The sequence below is a fragment of the Monodon monoceros genome, unplaced genomic scaffold (genome assembly GCF_005190385.1).
Source record: "Monodon monoceros isolate NGI ecotype Baffin Bay Population unplaced genomic scaffold, NGI_Narwhal_1 Super_Scaffold_21, whole genome shotgun sequence".
Taxonomy (NCBI): domain Eukaryota; kingdom Metazoa; phylum Chordata; class Mammalia; order Artiodactyla; family Monodontidae; genus Monodon; species Monodon monoceros.
The window spans coordinates 172,739,801-172,760,327 of NW_021703778.1; the positions used below are offsets into that span (position 1 = coordinate 172,739,801).

The 20,527-nt window shown below is 41.7% G+C and overlaps 1 protein-coding gene across 1 annotated transcript; it reads right to left on the bottom strand.

The window, feature by feature from the left end:
• Positions 1-389: 389 nt before the first annotated feature.
• RD3L (retinal degeneration 3 like) lies at positions 390-1,367 on the bottom strand. Its single transcript, XM_029239271.1, has 2 exons — positions 1,069-1,367; positions 390-687 (listed from the first exon to the last, which is right to left on the bottom strand). The coding sequence occupies exons 1-2, from the start codon at positions 1,365-1,367 to the stop codon at positions 390-392; spliced, it is 597 nt and encodes a 198-aa protein (XP_029095104.1).
• Between the last annotated feature and the right edge of the window lie 19,160 nt (positions 1,368-20,527).

Sequence of the window (20,527 nt, forward strand, 5' to 3'; positions counted from 1 at the left end):
GTTCTTTTTAGAATAAAAGCAAGGTTAATGTCAAAGTTAATTTATCGAATTTCATACTTGGTACTTTCATACAAATTTCATATTTCAGATTTCAAAATAAAATGCCTTAGTTCCTGTTGGGATGTGTTTGAGGTATAAGAAAATACTTCAAACATTTTTTGAAAATATTTAGGAAACATTTTAGTTAAAAGCATACTGTTCAATGAAAACATTGCATTTTTAGAGTGGTTAAAAAAGGAACACTATTTAAAACATAGGCTACATCGACAGGAATTTTAACTTATGATCTTGTGACAAAGAGTAGCATTAAGTCACATCACTTTCTCTTTTTCTTAATATTAAGGGTTCTGATACTAAGACTGTCAAAAACTCCTCTGTTTACAAGTAATTTAACTTGATGGGTAATAATATGGTAGGTTCCATATCGTATGTGAGAATGTTGGGAACCTGTTCTTTGTGTTTTTGTCTACGTAACTTGAAATAGTGGGTATTTCATCCTTGTCTGGACTCTTGGAGCTTTCTCCTGGGATCACGGAGCGAACAGGACAGGCTGCGCTCTGTGACTCTTCCACGCCTTCTTGCTGACTGCCTTTGTCAGTACTACTTAAGAAGTCCTTCAGAACTTGCTTGAAGATGTAGACAATTTCCCATGGCAGTACATCATTTTCTGCTAGAACTTCTCGAAATCTAGAGGCAAAGCAGTTATCAGTATTCAATTCAGAAAATCTCTTTTGTCATATCCCTTTGTCTCCAAAATTCAGCTTAGATAATGTAACCATATAGTAGTTACCCACCTTTTGAGTAAACTGCACATTGCTTTAAAATTATACTTCTAGTAAAGAAATTTCAAAAGAGACTTTAAAACATTTCCTAGCCAGTGAAATATCAACAGTGTTTTGTTTTGTTTTGTTTTGTTTTTGTCCGGCCCATCCTTAGGGATTTTGGTTGCTGGGTAGTTGATACACATGATTAAAAAATTTATATGATATAATACGATTTCCAATCTAAAGATATGAGGAGCTTAGACTTGACAGCAAATATCACAAGAAGGGAACGTAGTATTTTTACCTGCTGAGAATAGCTCCAGTTTGACAAGGTTGAACCTGTGAGCAAAGAACTTCAAGTTGTCTTTGTTCAGTAGCTGGGATGGTTGCGTGGGGATTCTGATAGTTTCTCAGCCAATTGTAATCCACACCTGTTCTTTTCACTTTTTGCTCATTTTCAATCTCTTGTATTAATCTCTCTCGTTCCTTTAGATGCCATTTTAATTCCCGAAGCAGAGTCTTTGTCACTACTTCTGAGTCAGGGTAGCGTGTGGATTTGTAGGAATTGTGTTTTGGCCATTTCATCCAGCCAAAAAGTGGCATTTTTAGCCTATGGAAATATTCTCACTTGTTTATTTGCATAAAATATTATGGTTCTGATGAGCAAATATTTGTTTCTTTACAGTAACTTTGCCAGAAAAGTGCATGAATTTTTCACTGGTTAGATATAAAGCTCAAAATAAGATTAGAATGGATTAAAGTCTTAATTTCTAACTAGGTCAGTGCCAAAAACCAGGCTTTGAAAATACTTTTATGTAGCTAAGGAGAAATGAAATGCAGTCAGATAATCTACAGACTGAACAATTTTCTGAAAATACCACTAACACTTGCTATTAAAAGTTCTTAGGAGGCTTTAAAATATTAACATATAGGAAAGTGCTATCTGCAAACATACTTTTGACTTACGTTTTGTACAGAAAAGGTTTAAAGATTACCTGTGAAATTGATGGATCCGATGTGGTGATGTTGCCGAAGAGTTTACTTGAATTGGTGATGAAGCTGTGCTTCACTCAGGCATATCTCCTTCTCCTGGATGTGTCCCCTGTTGAAAGAATGATTCTCCTCCTTTACCCACTGAAACTGTATTTGAAATAACTAACCTTCTATGTTAGGAATGAGGTTGTGATGTTTTCATTTGGAGAGAATGCTCATTAATTCACCTTGTAAGTAAGCTAGAAGAAATGACAAAAATAACTTACTATTTAATCTTTACAAATTATATAATGGTTTGCCTTTTGAATGTAGCTCAGTGTATTTGAAAGAGATGCCGGTAGCTACAGATTCTGGTCCTAAATGCATTTAGACATATCTTTGATAAAGAAACGAAGAAAGGTCGTCTGAAGCACCACAGATGCGCTGCCAGCTCAAGTGAAGACTGTCGCACGATGTGATGCTTTGCTGTGCATAGCTGCGGGTCACAGTTTAGTGCTGTATTTTTATGCCTGTAGAGCTCTAAAAATAACCATGTTGCTTTTATTCTTCAGCTTAACTTTCAGGCGGTTTAGAAGCCAGGTCACTGTCCCCTCTAATGAAAGCAGGAAAAATAGATCAGACTTGACTATTTGCACAATATACATTCTGAGAAACCTCGTTACAATTGAGCAAAGTAGGCAAAGTATGCTGATATCAGTCGTGTGAAATATTTAGTAAATGTTATATTCTGTACACATTTTGTTTTTCTAAATAGTATTTAAATTTGTATATTTAAACAAGTTGTAATGCTCGAGGACATTATATACACATAAGTAGATAACTTTAAAATATACTTTATAATCTCTAAAAACATGGTGATAAGACAATAATAGATTAAGGTCAGAAAAAAAATAGAGACATGACAACATATCAAGTTCACAACAAAATCTTATAGTTCATTATAGAAAATCATTTTCGTGTTTTCTTTTGGAGCTGAAAGTGAAACTTATACTCACAGTTTGGGCGAGTACTGATGTGTAATTGGTCTTTATTGTGCTAGTTTTCTATTCCAGAGAGGTTTGTGTCTTTGGTTTAAGCATGGACAGGTTCGTTACTCTGTAGTTCTGTGTTAAATGACTGAGTAGTGGCTTTTCCTTTTATAATATTTGTTTCTTCTGTTGCTTTTTCCTTCAAATGAACTGTGAAGAATAGACCTCGTTTACATCAGACCTGCATGTCATGCATGATAAAGAGTGATGTGTGTGGTCATCCTCCAGCTCCTGTTACTTATATGTTAGAAAAACCCAGATGTCAGGATTCATTATCTGTAACTAGAAGGTTTTCATATTACATTGTGTATAGTACTGTGAAAGGGAAGGGAGTAAAGTTTATCATGACAGAACTGTCCTATCTGATTTTCTACTATAGTTATGATGAGTCAGGCTGCTTCTCCCTTTGAATAGACTCGTTGTCATTGCTTTAATTTTTAAATTTTTTGCCTCTGAAATGGTAACAAAAATATAAAAAATGTATTGGATGTGGAGCATAAACCGACTTTCTGTTCCAGGCCCTCTTTAGTCTTGCCTGTCCCTTCTTCTCCGGCTTGCTCTCTTGCTCTACCTGAGTCTGTCTGTCGTGTCAGCCAAGCCTGACTGCCCCACACAGGCCGTGCTCCCTCCAGCACTTCAGCTTTGGTCACACTGACTCTCTCTTCTGAGTTGCTCGTTTTTCTTTTCCATGTACCTATACTGTAATTCTCTTATTTATTTATTTTTGCCTGTGTTGGGTCTCCGTTGCTGCGCGAGAGATTTCTCTAGTCGCGGTGAGTGGGGGCTACTCTTCATTGTGGTGCGCGGGCTTCTCATTGCGGTGGCTTCTCTTGTTGTGGAGCATGGGCTCTAGGCTTGCGGACTTCAGTAGTTGCGGCACGCAGGCTCTAGGGCGTGTGGGCTTCAGCAGTTGTGGCGTGCGGGCTCCGTAGTTGTGGTGCGTGGGCTCAGTAGTTGTGGTGCGCAGGCTCAGTAGTTGTGGTGCACGGGCTCAGTAGTTGTGGCTCGCAAACTCTAGAGCGCAGGCTCAGTAGTTGTGGCACACGGGCTCAGTAGTTGTGGCGCACGGGCTTAGTTGCTCCGCCGCATGTGAGATCTTCCCGGACCAAGGATCGAACCCGTGTCCCCTGCACTGGCAGGCAGATTTTAAACTACTGTTCCCCCAGGGAAGTCCCTATACTGTAACTCTTTTTTTAGGGCTCAGTTTCGATACCAACTAATTTTTTCTTCTGTCTGAGGGAAAAACATTTTTCCCTTGGCCCCCACGCCCTGTTCCTTTGAATTCCGGTTTTATTTCTCTTTACTGTTAAACTAATAGTCCTTTACAACTAGGTTCTGTCTGTCCTCCACTTATTTGCAGCTCTCATTAGCTCAGCAGATAGTTTTGACTGTGCCGTGTCCTAGATGCAGGTTAGGGACTGGGGATGCAGCAGTGGACCAGACAGACCTATTCTCTGTCCTCATGGAGCCCGTGTTCTAGTGGAAAGATGAACCCGAGGACCCAAATCACCCAGTGCAGCGGTCATGATACACTCGAGGTCTCCCCAGTTCACTGTGGAGGTCAGGGAAGGCCTTTCTGGGTAGGGGCTGTCCTTTGAGCAGAGGTTTAAAGACCAGCGAGGAAGCCACACAACGCGCCTCATGCGGCCAGCTCCCCCCTCAGCTTGGCCTGTTAGTGCCTAGCTGGCTATTGAGATTCAAGTCTGGCCTTCATGGAGCTTTCCTTACGCCTCGGCTCACATTCAGTGCGTTTTCCTTTGATCTTCCTCGGGTAAGCCAATTTTCCTAGTACTTAGTGTGTGCTACTTGCATTATTATACGTTTTATTTTTTCTGTCCTATCTCCGGAGACTGTTATGCCCAAACGGCATTCTCTGACTACAGTAGTCCCCTACTACCATGTAGATAGAGAACAGAAGTATTTGTAGATCAAGGAAAGGAAGTACCTTTGCATTAATCCTTCCTGTTTGTTGGGAGTATAACCAGATTAATGTTGGATTTTATTCGTCACACATTTTAGTAAGTTGAATAAATGAATTATTTCTAATGAATTGCAACCTCATTAGGCTATTTTATGTGGAAGACATAAAGCTTAAACTATGACGCAGTTAGGTTAATTTCTTTTTGGTCTTTGTCATGGTTTTCTAGGCTTTATCTTCTTAGCTGAACAGCAAAAAATTTTATGACTTGAAGTGAGATAGGATCATATCATTCATTTTGTGTGTGTGTGTGTGTGTGTGTATGTGTAGAAGTTTAAGATGTGTAAGGAAGTACTTAAGTCTAAAAAGACAAAATTTTGGAATCTCGAAGGGCAGGCTAAGGAGCCAGGTTGTTTATATACAACTTGTATATATTTATGATCGGGGGCCTTATACAGTTCTCAGCAGCATTTGATTGCAATTAAAGGAAGATTTTTCATTGTGAGAGGACTGATATCTTTCTGTTTTTAATCCCTTTGCTACTGAATTCAGAGTTCTGAATTATTGGTTGGTTCTTTTTGGCTATTAAAGATGCATTTAATATTTGAGAAACTGTGATGTTAAATTCCTTTTCCCAATATTATTCCCTCTTTAAAATACTCTAATTAAAACACACTGAGATGTACTTTTTCGTGTTAAAAATCCTATTCTATTGGGTTGTCCACATGTTACTAACTTAAGAGAATTCTTAGTGTGCGTCTGCGTTCTGTGCCGCAAGTGTTTACTCGAGAGAGACCATTGTTCTTGCTCTGTAACCTTTATAGACGTTGTTCACAAGTTTTACATTATAGTTCAGTTCAGTTTGTTGATATTTTCCTTTTCTGACTTTTCCTTTTTTGTGTTCTTGTTTAAGCCCTTCTTTACTTCAAAGTTACAACATACAGAAGAAGATCAGCTTTTTAGGCTTAAAAAAATAAGTACTCCTGGGTGTTGAGTTGGTTTGAAATTGATTTGAGATTGGTTTGAGGTGTAGGGGTCCCCAAATTGGATAATCATTATTCAAAGTAAGTAGTCATTGTTCCACCCAGGAGATTTTCCTGATTCCTTGTACGCCCAGTAACTGTGTGGCGTATCCTGGGTATTTTGAATGTTATACTATATTATGGGACTCTGGGTCTTGCTTAAATCCTGTGGGGAATGCAGCTGGCCAGCTGTGTTCAGGCTGCAAGTTCCAGCCAGCTTCCTTTGGGCAGTGGTCCCTCTGGTTTTCAGAGCCTTTGCAGGGTTGTCTGGATCTGTCTTGCACTGTGCCATCTAGTGGCCGTCCTGTAGCTCAGTTCTCAAAGTCTGTGATGGGCTGTTTGGGGTCAGGGCACGCCTGCCAGCCCAGGGGTGCACCCAGCAGTTCCTAAAGGTTCTCAGGTGTCTGCAATCTCCCTGGTGCTTTCCCAGCCCAGGGCCTCCCTTTTCTGGTCCTCTGGCCAGAAGACAGGGGCTTTGTTGCCCTGCTCTGCCAGGCACTTCCTGCAGTGATGTCTGTCTCCCAGGCCAAGCAGTGGGGGGGCAGAGAAAGAAAAAAAGCAGTGAGAGTTGGCCCCACCCTCTTGTAGAGGGAGTTTCCCTCCCTCGGAGTTTGATGCTCCCACCGCACCTGGCTTGTGAGAGAATGGAGAAAAGAAAAATGTAAGGTGTGCACTGCCCCCGTTTTGAGTATTTGGAGTCCCCTTTCCTGCTGGACCATATGGTAGCTCTATTTTTAGTTTTTTAAAGAACCTCCATACTGTTCTCCATAGTGGCTGCGTTTTGGAAAACAGCCACTTTACGTTCCCACCAACAGTGTAGGAAGGTTCTCTTCTCCACACCCTCTCCAGCATTTTATTATTTGTAAATTTTTTGATGATGGCCATTCTGACTAGTGTGAGGTGATACCTCATTGCACTTTTGATTTGCATTTCTCTAATAATTAGCAATGTTGAGCATCTTTTCATGTGCCTCTTGGCCACCTGGATGTCTTCTGTGGAGAAATGTCTACTCGGGTCTTCTGTCCATTTTTGGATTGGGTTGTTTTTTTTTGATGCTGAGCTGTGTGAGCCATTTGTATAGTTTGGAAATTAAGCCCTTGTCTGTCACATCATTTGCAAATATTTTCTCCCATTCTGTAGGTTGTCTTTTTTTTTTTTTATGGTTTCCTTTGCTGTGCAAAAGGTTGTAAGTTTGATTAGGTCCCTTTGTTTATTTTTGGTTTTATTTCTATTGCCTTGGGAGACTGACCTAAGAAAACACATTGCTATGATTTATGTCAGAGGATGTTTTGCTTCTGTGCTCTCCTGAACCTGTAGCGTCTTGACTGCCTTTAGTTCAGAATAATCCTCATGCAAAAGTGACACATTTTAGGGAGGCTCATTCTGAACCCTTACAGCTCCCATACATGTCTTTGCATGTGCTTCCTTGTCTACAGGTGCTGCGAATACTGCCCTTGGGGAAGATACTGAGGAAAGAAGTGTCAGCTGGCAGGAGATGTGTTCTGAGGTTAATAGGACAGGTCACAGTGCTCTGCGGAGTAACCACTTGTACCCATCTGCTTCCCTCTCCTCGTAACCCAAGCATAGTTGTACTTCTTGCCAATTCAAAGGGTGGAAAAGGTTTCTCATTGTTTTAATTTGCATCTATTTGGTGACTGACTGTGAATTTGAGTGTATTTTCATTTGTTTATTGACGATTTGCAGGTTTTTTTATAGGACTTAATGTAAAAGTAACTATTCAAGAATTCTCCTAGCATGTGGGAATTTCTTGGCTTTCTGTAAACAGTGTACTAACTTTTAATATTCTTTGCAGGCCACTGAGCCAAAAGAGCTCAGAGACGGAGTATGTTAACAAATACAGAAAACTTGAAGCACAAGAGTTTGATATGTATGGCAGTGATCATTCAACCAGTGGGCCAGGTAAACGAGTATCTTTAAATATCATAAAATATGATATGTGAGTTGTTCACATGTTAAAACATTAACTTCTTTTTTTTTTTTTTTTGCGATACACGGGCCTCTCACTGTTGTGGCCTCTCCCGTTGCGGAGCACAGGCTCCGGACGCGCAGGCTCAGCGGCCATGGCCCACGGGCCCAGCCGCTCTGCGGCATGTGGGATCTTCCCAGACCGGGGCATGAACCCACGTCCCCTGCATCAGCAGGCAGACTCTCAACCACTGCACCTCCAGGGAAGCCCTAAAACATTAACTTCTTAAAAGTCTTTAAGAAGTGTATTTTGATCAATAAAGACTCCATATTGCTTGTTAATTCAGGATTTTGGGGGGAGCAGTATATGACAGATTATAAATTGTGAGTGTGTGATGATGTGTTGTGAGCTGCTCATGTTTTCCTCTCGTAAGTACAGTGTCTAAATAGTCTGTCCTTTGGAAGACTAATAACGGTCCCTGACCTTACTATTAATTAGAATTACTTAAAATTGTTATTATAATTTTAATAATAACAATACAATAATATATTATATTATTATAAAATTATTTCATTGTTATTAAAATTATTATAGTTTTTAAAATAATAATCATATTAAAACAAAATTTTAAATAGTACATAAATGTATACAGTAAAAGGTAAAGGTCCTTCTTAACCTCTCCTCCTCCTAAGGAGGAGATACAAGGATACAACTGTTCAGAGTTTAGGTTAAGCTAGTTACTTTCTGTGAGTATGCACTTTCTTTTAGTGAGCTGATTGTCTTATTAGCGTTAGACCGTATTCATATGACAGAAGTAAGTTTTTGATTTTTTTGCTTTATAAAAGGTTATCCGTCACAAACTTCCTACCAATTCAGTCAGGAAGTTCTGCCTCCTTTCTTTCTACTCTGTGTACTTATGCTCGGACTTAGGGACAGAAGTTGGGGTTAGAGTAATATTTTCCAGCCTTTTTGAAAATTATGAAATATAGTCCATACATAAAAGTATACTAATCCTTATTCTTCTTGGTCTTTATTTGGGTTTCTTGACAATATAAAATATTGGTATCTTTCATCAATTCTGGAAAATTCTGAGCCATTATCTATGCTCCACTCTCTCATGCAGTTTTGTATTTTTCATTTTTTTGGTCACTCTACTATATGCAGATTAATTTCTCATTGTTCATCTTTCTCCTAAGGCAGAAGCAGCTTTGAGTTCTTTGTCTTCCTCTCTGTGTCCTTGCCTTATTATAGACTTTGGCCTGGTGTTTCCTCTCTCTCTTGCCAAGCTTTCGGTTTTTTAAACATGATGTTTGTATATTTCGTCTAGCATCTTTAGTTGTCCTCAGGAGGAATATTTGTGTGAACAACCCAGTACATTATTACCAGAAGTGATAGTTCAAAGTGATAGTGTGTCCTTTGATTCAATATTTACTTATTCTAAGAAAAGTACAACGTAGTATGTGTAAGAACATTTATTGCATTGTTGCTTATTTATGGGAAGCCTTAGAAGTCTCTTAAATGTCAGTGAACAGAGGCCTGGTGATTTTTATCTGTGTAGGAGAGTGTGTAGACTTTGATAGAAGCCTGAAATAGCTGTGTGTTATTGTGGAAAGACATCTGTCATTTAATATTTCCTTTTGGGGAAGTGTGTTAGTTTTCAGAAGACTCTTGATGATGTGATTCTTCTTGTTGCACTCACATATACAAACCCCGAGCACACCACTGTGGGTCCTGCAGCCTGCCATAGGGATTGCCGCTGTGTGGAGGTGGCTAGATGACAAATGAGTGCCTGCAAGTGCAAGTGTCTGCTCTTGTAACTTTTGACTTGGATTCATATTTGAAACTGCTGTTTGCTTTCTCTGTCCATGGCATCTTAATATATTTGGAGCTTTTCACTAGGCAGTCATATAGCTTTGACTGCACTTGGAGGATTGACTCAACGACCAATGTTTATCAAGGTGTGTGCCAGGGACAGTGTGAAGCAATGAGAATATAAGTTAAAAAGACCTGGTCCCTCTTCTTACAGAGATTATCATTTAATCATGTAGTTACACAAGTAAATGCTTTTGGAGGTAAATCCTCTGAAAGATAAACTCTCTGGGGACTTAGGACAAGGGTTTCTGCCTTTAGCTGGGGTATCAGGAAAGTAACAGTTGAGCTTGGAGCTGAAGAATTAATAGAAGTTATAGAAGTTACCTAGACAGTTTGGGGATCGGGGGAGGGGAAAATGTATGCAGAGGGCCTGTAATAGGAGAAAGCCTGGGGTGTGGGTGGGCAGGGTCAGTTGGAGACTGAATAATAGCCCTCCACAGAGATCCTCACCCTCCTCTTCAGAACATGTGGTGACTGTGCTACATCACATGGTAAAAGGAACTTTACATATTAAGTTGAGGAACTTGAGGTGGAGGGACTGGGGGTGGGTCTGGTGTAATCGCAGGGCTGTAAGCAGAGTCAGTCGTAGATGTGAGGACAGAAGCCGGAGTGATACAAGGAGGGGGCGGTGAGCCAGGGAGTGCAGGCGGCTTCTTGAAGCTGAAGAGGTGGGGAATGGGTTCTTCCCCACAGAGCCTCCAGAAGGAACCAGCTGTGCAGACCTCTGGATCTTAGCCCAGACTGCTTTTGGACCTCTGACGTTCAGAGCTGTAAGAGAATACTGTAAATGTGTGTTGTTTTAAGCTACTAAGGTTGGGATCACGTGTCACAGGAGCAGTAGAAGACGAATGCGGTTGTGTCGGATGAGGCTGGATGAGATATAGGCACAACTGGTGACAGCGCCTGGGGCCATGACTAAGAATTTTAGGTTTTAAGAATTTTAGTTTTTTTTTGTTTGTTTGTTTGTTTTTGCGGTACGCGGGCCTCTCACTGTTGTGGCCTCTCCCGCTGCGCAGCACAGGCTCCGGACGCGGCTCAGCAGCCATGGCTCACGGGCCCAGCCGCTCCACGGCATGTGGGATCTTCCCGGACCGGGGCACGAACCCGTGTCTCCTGCATTGGCAGGCGGACTCTCAACCACTGCGCCACCAGGGAAGCCCAAGAATTTTAGTCTTAATACTCAGAGCAAGGGGAAGCTGTTGAAAGTTCTAGCTTTACCTTGGCATGAGTGTGTGTGGGTGGGGGAACGTCGAGGGATGAGATCAGTGTTTTGAGAAGACCACTCTGGTCATATTGGAGAGACTGGACTGGTGGGGACCAGCATGGACATGAGGAGAAGTCCAGGTGAGACTGGATGGTGACTGATGACTGGGGTGATGGCATGGAGTGGGGAGCCGGTTGTGGGATGGCCGGACAGGACCAGGTGATGCATGGATGGGGATGTGAGGGAGGAGAGGGGCCGCAGGAAGCAGGAGGTGCTGCTCCATGCTTTGAAGTGCGGCAGTGCCTATGGGAAGGAGATGAGGTTCTCGTGTGTGTGTGTGTGTGTGTGTGTGTGTGTGTGTATGTATACACAGCTATTTCTATCCCTATTCTGTCTGTTTACATTAAAACTGTGAGATTGCACTGGTACCTCTAATTCCAGTCCAGCCCCAAGGTTTCAACGTGAAAATTTTGTTATATGCAGTTTAAAATACTTGGATTCAAAATACCTTTGCTGGGACTTCCCTGGTGGTGCAGTGGTTAAGAATCCACCTGCCAGCAGGGGATATGGATTTGAGCCCTGGTCTGGGAAGATCCCACATGCCATGTAGCAACTAAGCCCGTGAGCCGCAACTACTGAGCCTGCGCTCTGGAGCCTGCAAGTCACAACTACTGAGCCCGCATGCCACAACTACTGAAGCCCGTGTGCCTAGAGCCCGTGCTCTGCAACAAGAGAAGCCACCACAGTGAGAAGCCCATGTACTGCAACAAAGACCCAACACAGCCAAAATAAAAATAAATAAATAAATAAATAATAAATTAAAAAATAATAATAATTAAAAAATACGTTTGCTTTTGGCGTGATACAGGTGTTATTTCATCTATATAACTGTTTTAAAAAATCATTTCTGAGTAGAAATCCAAGAACACACATTCATTGAATTTCTGTGAATTACATTAGAATCATTGTATATAGTTTAAAGTAAATCATTTTTTAAAAATTGAGATTTAATAGCATTTCTGAACAGCTTGACCTTGGTTCTAGGCTGTGGACTCCTGCGGGGTTTCTGTTGTTTTCATATAGCAGTTTTGAATTTGTCCTGGCATGGTGTCCTTAGTTGTGATTAAAGGCCACAGTGCTACCTCCCTTTTAATTTGGTGATATTTTTGGTGGTGGTTTCCATCCCTTTGATAGCTTTTCTTTTGAGTTTAAGAGAATGGCCTGTCTGGAGTTTTTAATAGCTGAAAAGGGAAATATTCAAATTAAGTTTAATTCTGTGTTTGGAATACCAACCCATACTTGGAAAAAGTGATATGTAATTATTTTGAAGATTTAATTTTATACTTAAATCAGCAATGTAGTAATTAAACTTATTTTCTGTAGTGTACAGTGTCTAGATTTTATGATAAGAAACATTATTATGTTCTCCAGTTAAAATCCATTATATACTGTTTGGAACCCTGACTGCTGAATTTTTTTGGTTAGATTTTTTGTATTTGAGAAGCTAGCAATTTTCATGGTTTCCAGTTTTTTCCAGTTCATGTGAGATATTTTAATGTTAATAACCTCAGATAAAGAGATAACAGGAAAATAAAATTTGAGGTTGAGGTATTTCTCATATCACTTTTGGATTACACTTTGCTGTACGTGGCTTGTTGATCTGCGTTGTTACCCGTTTTCTCTGAGAACTGACCTGTAATATTTTCCTGGCCCCCTCCTTTGATTTGGTTGCTGCTGCACAGGTGAAAGAGCTGCACAGCCGTGAACATGTCTTTTGCTTCTGGTCTTCCCTCTGGCGGTGGATGTGGAGGCTGGACTTGATTTGCGTTTGGGTCGGCTGCAGCCAGTGACCTAAAAGTGTCAGCCCGTGTTTCTTGTTAAATAGAGAGAGGGCTGTGGTTTAGACAATACAGTTAGGACTTCTGCAATTTTTTTCTTGTAGCATTTCTGTCTTTAAGCAGCAACCTTCAAAATGCATGTAATCGAGGAATGTAAGTCACATCAGTGTTGTCAAAGTGATGGCTCGTTCAGCAGCACCGTGAGCCACGGCTGCAGGTTCTGAGCAAAAAATACAGCTGCTACCTTTCTGTCTTTCTAAAGAGTCTGTGTCACCTCTCTTCCCCATGCAGGCCTTGTCCCTCTCACCCTGTGTCCCACTCCCTGTCACTGCATCTCCCAGCGGTGTAGCAGCTCAGGAGCTCCTCCCTCTGTCTCTCCTCGTTCGTTGGGCCTCGTGGAGTCTCATCCCTTCCCTTTGTGTTAAGAAGGCCTATTATTGATTGATAAGCCTACCAACACCAAGAATGGGAAGGTCTCTATTTTTTCCCTATTTATGCATATATCATCTCAGTTCTTGCATTTGTAGCTGGCCTGGGTACCCAGCCATCATTTAGAATCCGACATAATTTAATAAAATCTTGGAACCATTTGTAAGGTAGGAACTGTTTACACATTGAGTTTTGCTACATGTTTTGAAGGTAGTGTGGTTAAATGAAAGGGCTTTTTAGCTGAGAGTGCTTCTGGAAGGGGTGAGATTGAGCGCAAGTATACCAGTGGGGACACAGGACAGCGTCAGCGATTGTGTTTCTTCAAAGCTAAGCGGAGCAGCGGAAGGAGAGTGAGATGTGAGAGTGGACAGAAGTGCACACTTTGTGGAGTTTGGCAGTCAGTAGTGAGGTGACTAGAAGGCTAGAAAGCTGTTGAGGGCAGGACTTAGAGAACTTTCCCCTGAAGTCAGTGCCGCGATGCCCTAGAAGGAACTCTGTTTCCACAAAGAAGCTGCTTTTGCTTTGAGAGAGAACAGAACTGGCTCCTCTGTTCTTAAAATTCAGAACAAGTACTGCACATCTTGATTCAACTATAGGAAAATAGCCATTTTCGTTATATAGTTAGACCGATTTTGAAACTGAGAGTATGTGTAGGAGAAAATGTAGGAGAGCAAAAACAAAGCATGGACACGTGTGTCAAGTGGGAAGGGTGACGGCAGAACAGAGGGAGAGGCTGGGGCAGAGAAGCGAAGGGCTGGGAGGAACAGGGAGGGCGGTGTTGAGGGGAGACCTGGGGAGGGAGCCAGCTCAGTGCTGAGTTTGGGGGGGACAGGGAAGCTTTCAAAGTTTATTTACTTTGGAAGTAAAACTTACTTCCCAATCCTGTGAATTTTGATGATTTATCAAGAATTTGTGGCATCCCCGGAGTATAGTGCGTGTATTTACAGGAGGACGTTCAATAGCAGAGCTGGGCAGACCTCCCCAGGGTGTGTCTTTCTTTTTTTTTTTAAATAATAAATTTATTTTACTTTATTTATTTATTTTTGGCTGTGTTGGGTCTTCGTTGCTGCTTAACAGGCCTTCTCTAGTCGCAGCGAGTGGGGGCTACTCTTCATTGCAGTGCACGGGCTTCTCATTGTGGTGGCTTTTCTCATTGTGGAGCACGGGCTGTAGGCACGCGGGCTTCAGTAGTTGTGGCACGTGGGCTCAGTAGTCGTGTCTCACGGGCTCTAGAGCGCAGGCTCAGTAGTTGTGGCGCATGGGCTTAGTTGCTCCACGGCATGTAGGATCTTCCCGGACCAGGGATCGAACCCGTGTCCCCTGTATTGGCAGGCGGACTGTCAACCACTGCACCATCAGGGAAGCGCCCCAGGGTGTGTCTTTGTCAGAGTGAAGTTGTCCCTTCCAGGGTGCTTATTCCTAAGGTATCCTTATGGTGTTTGGTTGTCTACTACGGATTTAGTAGCAAGGAATGAACACTTAACAAATTGGTGTGAAATTTCAAATAAAAGTTTGTTCTTTAAGCTAATCATTTTTGTGCCATTTTCAAGTGATGAGTACTGTGCTCTACAGATCTTTTATCTTAGAAGGTAGTGCTGAGCCTACAACACTGATTGCTGTGATGGAGGGTAAGACGGTGCTCAGCTTGTATAAATTACTCGCAGTGGGTGCTAAGGGAATTTCCTAATTACCCTGCTCACAGTGTTAGCCTGTACAATATGTATTTGTGTGTGTGTACAGCTTACTGTGTATATAGATAAAACAGTAGGTTGTTCACCTTGTCTTTTTTCATATAAGAAATAGCATCGTATTTGTTTTGTCTGAATCCAGGTCCAAGGCCACCTTTAGCTAAATCAAGCAGTGTGATGTGCATCCCAGAGACAACTTATAAATATCCTGATTTGCCTATAAATCGATGTAAGGAAGAGGTAAAATTATTTTTGTCATAATGTAATTTTGTTGTTTGACTAAATACCGGCGACCCAGCACTTGGTTTCTGGTCTGAAAGTGATGAGGTGCTGGGCAGGCACCCTGGGGAGGTGGTTTTGTGTAATAAGCGTGTTGATGGCCTTCCTTTCGGCTGTGCTTCACTTGTTCAGCCTTCCCCTGAGCTCATCTCCTCATATTTAATTATTTAATTATTCACCTAGTCTTCCCTGCTCCGAAATAAGTGTGAGTAAACACCTGCTGGGCCCCAGGAGAGCTGCTTCTCGCAATACCGGCTGCCCAGACTTTTTAGAAAGCAAATAATGCCCTCAGCTGCAGTCTTCTCTAGCATTCCACTGGGTTTTCTTTGCACTCTGCCTCATTTGTTTGCCTGGTGATTGGTCAGTCATTGATATGTAATTTTAAGAACAATGTTGGGCAATATAGCAGCAGGATGGTTACACTTTTAATTAGTTACATGTTATTAAACATGGGTAAAAGTAAGCGTATTGAAACCTTAACTGTACTAGCGGAAGAAGTGGTTATGGATAGGAACAAACTGTAAATGTTCTAAATTTAATTTTTATTTTGCTTTAGATCGAATCATGCAGCTTTTGTAGAGTAGATATACTTTATTAATTTTTAAGAGGCCAGTATTCAAATTAATTTGTATTCCCTGACCATGGCAATCGCTAGAGTGATAAGAGCTTACACATATCTAGGGTGGAGGCGGGGAGCGGTGGGGAGAGATCGGGCTGGCGTTCTCGGGCCGCTCCATGCAGTCTGTACGTGGCGCACTAGAAGTTCATTGTTTTAAAGTGTGTCTGAAGAGTTTCAAATGAGAATTTAAAGCCACTTGAGTGTAATAACAGCTGTGTTTTTATGTTTCTCAGTAGAATTACACGGAGGTTCATTACAAAATTTTAAAATAATAGAAATTTAGACTTAGCAAGAGCTATAGAAATTCATTTTGGTGTTTTCATATTTATAGACGAAGAAATTGAGACATGGGGATCAGTGAACTTGGCCTGAATTTCTGTGGCCATTAGTTATTGTTCACTGTTCAAATTGGTTTCAAATTCAGCAGCCATTAGTAACCTTCTTTCTCTCGTTTGTGATGTTTAGGTGGTTAGGTAATAATTTAACTTTTAAGGATGAAAAGAAAATAAATTCTGAAAGTCTTCTTGAGATAAAGCTTTTGGTTCATAGGTAATACTTTATTACATCATTGTTAAATTTGTGGCAATTTTGAAGGTTTGTTTTTTGTTTTAATTCTAGGTCATTTCTTTGATAGAAAGTAATTCTGTGGTAATTATACACGGTGCCACTGGTAGTGGTAAAAGTACTCAGCTCCCGCAGTATATCTTGGATCATTACATCCAACGCTCTACCTATTGCAACATTGTGGTCACCCAGCCACGGAAGATCGGGGCCAGCAGCATCGCCAGGTGGATCAGTAAAGAGCGCGCCTGGACTTTGGGTGGTTTGGTGGGCTATCAGGTGAGACTGAGAGAGGGAGCCATCTCTCTCTGTTAATTTTTGTTTTTAATTTACCTTTTGGCCATGCCACATGGCATGTGGGATCTTAGTTCCTTGACCAGGGATTGAACCCATGCCCCCTGTGTTGCAAGCGCAGAGTCTTAACCACTGGACCGCCAGGGAAGTCCCTCTTTGTTAATTTTTAATTTTATACAAGTTGATGATAAGGTGTGATTATTTTCTGCTGGAAAAGAAAATGAAATCAGTTGCTTATAGAGCAGAATTATGGCATAATTTTAAAAACAGTGAATCTCTGAAGTTCTTGAAAATATTGATAACTTTAGTTTCTTTCTCAGTTGAATAGAAAAGAAGTGAGAATGCTCAGACTTGAGAATGGCTTTTATATAATTTTATCTTTCAATTATATCTTTATGTTGAAGATGTCTTCATACACAATCATCTTAACATAAAAATGATACGGGAAGTACGACTAGATAGGCCAGTCTCTCCACCCATCACCAAAGAAGAAGAAGAAGAAGAAAAATCAACTTGAGAATTTCAGTTTTAATTTAGACCCTATATTTTTTGTGATATACAGTAATTTTTTTCCCCTTTCTTACCTTCATTATGAAATGAGCATAGCATTTTTTGGTAATTAAATGTGAACCACTTAAACTGAAAATTTTCTCCTTTCTTTTCCCTTCCCCAATTTTAGGTAGGGCTGGAGAGAATAGCGACGGAAGACACCAGGTTAATCTATGTGACAGGCGGGGTGCTGCTGCGGAAGATAGTCAGCGCCAGGAGTTTGATGGAATTCACACATGTCTTCATCGATGAAGTAGGTGCTCTGCTCTTCTGTTCATACTCCTGTTTGGTGAGAGAACACAGTGCAAGTTACTTGTAAAGTGTCAAAAAGTAATTTGGGTCTGTATCTGCTTATTCTACTTAGAATGTTGATTTTCTGTTTTGATCCTTTGCTCTTACTTCCAAAATGCGGGCGGGGAGGTTGAGGACTGTGAATCCTTGTTTAGAGCAGGGGTTGGCAGACTACAGCCCTCAGGCCAAAGCTGGCCCCTGTTTTTGTAAGTAAAGTTTTATTGGCACACAGTTTTGCTCTTTGTTTATGATTGCTGGTGTTCTACAGAAGAGATGAATAGTTGGGACAGGACCGTATGTTCCGTGAAGCTGGAAGTATTTGCCCTCTGGCCTTTTACAGGGAAAGGCTGCTGACCCTGGTTTAGAGTGTTAGCCACATCAGACAATTAAGAACTTTAATTGTCTGTAGGTATTTTTAGTGCCTTACAGATACTTTCCATCTAGTAAAACAAGGACAATAATATCTTTTAAGAAAATGAATAAAGTAAATAGATGATATTGATCTATTCACTTTTCTAAAAAAATCTCTAATAAAGTATTGTGAACACTGTCCCTGTGCCAGTCTTAGCTTTCTCGACTTTTCTCAGTAAGGATGGAATATTTAATTGATTTTGATTTGATCCTATTCTGTTCTGTTTAGGCCGTGCCACGCGGCTTGTGGGATCTTAGTTCCCTGACCAGGGATTGAACCTGCGCCCTCTGCAGTGAGAGCGCCGAGTCCTAACCACTGGACCACCAGGGAATTCCCAATTTTGTTTATATAGAGTTTTTTGAGGTGGGGAGATGCTGTGTTCAAACAGTTTCCCCAGGAGCTTTGGAAATGCCTCTACCGCAAACTCTTGAGTTTTAAACCTCATCAGTAATTATGCCTTGAGAAGCTTTACTTATTTCTTGTGGCGTTAGAAGCATCAGCAAATAAATAGGATTTGTGGGAGACTGTGAGGTGGGGCTGGAGTACCTGATAGAGGCTGGAATGAAACCCCCTGAGCAGCCCTTGAGGGAAAGGTCTCTCCATTCTCTTGATATGTTGTGTGATCAGTAGAATACCAAAACATACTGCCAATGGAAATAATCAGTAAACAGTCTATGATAGGAATAGAAAAGAGTGTTATTTGAGCCAAACTGAGGACGATAGCCTGGGACACACAGATTAAAGAAGCTCTTGAATTGTGTTCTGCTGGACTACAAAATGGGGGGCTTATAAAGGCAAAAACTGAAAAATACAAGTTGTTTGTTGAGAATTAGGATTGGAGCTGGAGAGAAGTAAGGGTGCTAGTTAAGCAAGGATTGGTTGGGGTCTGGAATGGTTGCATAGTTATAAGCGGAGACCTTGAGACCATAATAAGGTTGTAGCCGGCAGCTGCTGGCAGATACTGTTTTGAGAATGGCTGGAGGTGTCCTTGAGTCTGATACAGTTCAGAAAATTCAGGTTCCCAGTGATGGAGGAACGTGTCTGAAACCACATCCACAAGGGCCACCCGGCTCCATTTTGGATGCCTGAACCATAGTTACTCCATCTTTATGTTTAAGTGCATTCTCGTCGTTAATGGTTAAAGCAGATGCACAATGCCTGTGTGACAAGCCACAAAACAAGGCTGTTCTAATTAGCATAAAGTCCAAGCATGTCATGTATAAGCCAGAATGACTTCCCCATACCTCAATATGTGAAAATTTCTTCCATCGATACTGCAGGTAAAGCTGAATGGGTGCATTTACTAGCTTGTGTACATTTACTTGGTTTTAAATTACTGTTGTTTGGGAGAGTAAAAGGTGGAAAATATGTTGTTATTCTTTGCAATACAGTGTGATGTGCAGTATGGTTCATAATTTTTCTTTATGACTTTTGGCAGTTTTGAGTGTCTTTAGGTAGTGATGAAATTCAAACTTAGGCAGTATGCCCAAAGGTGGTATTACACAGTCCACAGTAGTTACCGTTTGTTGTTGAACCTTTTACTGAGGCCTCCAGATAGCATGGTGTTGTGGGGTAGTTCACTCCAGAGCTCTACTTCTCATGCCTCCATTTATTTCTGTAGATCCAGCCACTTTCTGACTGTGTTAGGAGGTGTCTTTGCACACACACGCCTGAGTGGCGTGGACATGCCCATGCACAGCGTTACTGGGTGCATTCTTTCCTGAAGCTGTGTGATGGTAGCTGAACACAGGTCAGCTACACTGTGCAGGAGCTTGTCCTACAGGGGAGTGCCTCGTCACTTGGTTACACGAGCAGCTTCCTACTCTACCACCGTGTCCCCAGCGCCTCGTAGGTGTTCTAATAACGATTTGCTTAAAGAATTAATGGGTTGGATAGACCTGAAGTTTCAGTTTTACAAAGAATATTGTTCCTATTGTGCAGGATGATTTGAATTCCAAAAGAAATCTAAGAAGTTGAAGGTGGCCAGGCAGTTGAAAATGGAATGATCATGTCCTTCAGTTCTTAGCTCTTGAAAAAGAATAAACTAGCTTCAGGTGAATCATTCGTTTAGTAAACATTTTTTGAGTACCTGCCTCATTAGGTGCTGAGGTTATAAAGATGCAGGAGTTGTAGTTTCTGCTCTTAGCCACTCTGCTGGGGAGACACATATCTACTGAGATATGTGTAATTATGGGCAACGGAGAAGGGCCTGGGGCAGGGAGAGGACTGTGGGCATCCTGGGATATAGGGGTGAGTGGGGTCCTCAGGGCAGGAGGGGGAGGCAGCCCGGCCTCCAGCAACTGGGAGAAGCCGGGTTGTGTGAAGTCAGAGCTCTGGAGGCTGTAGTGGTGGTGTGGAGGCCAGGGGAGTCTCAGCGCTAAGGAGAGGTCACTTTGGGGCTCTTGCCTGAGCACAGCCTTTATTTTTCTTTGTTAAGTACGCGAGGCAGGATGTTTGTGTTGAGGAAGTGCTCTGGGGTTTGGTGATAGAATGAAATGAGAGTTGGATTAATAAGGTGTCTGTTAGGGTTTCCAGCCGTTAGGCCAGAACGTTAAATACTTTTCAGCTGCTGTTTTTTTCTTTTCTCTGTACTACTTTTGTCCATACCTGCTTCAGTGGGAAGTGCGGCCAGGAAGGAGCCGGCTAGAGAACAAACAATGGAGCCTTTTGCCTGGAGGAGAAGGGAGCGCCCTCTTTCAGACTCAGCTAATCTCTCCACTTGGGCAGAGGAATGTCCCAGAGTAGAATCTGCTGTCCCCTTGTGCCATGGGGAGCCCGACTAAGTGTAGAGAAACGGCCGCACGTGACTTAGCCCTGGGTGTTGGCTGGTTCGGGACAG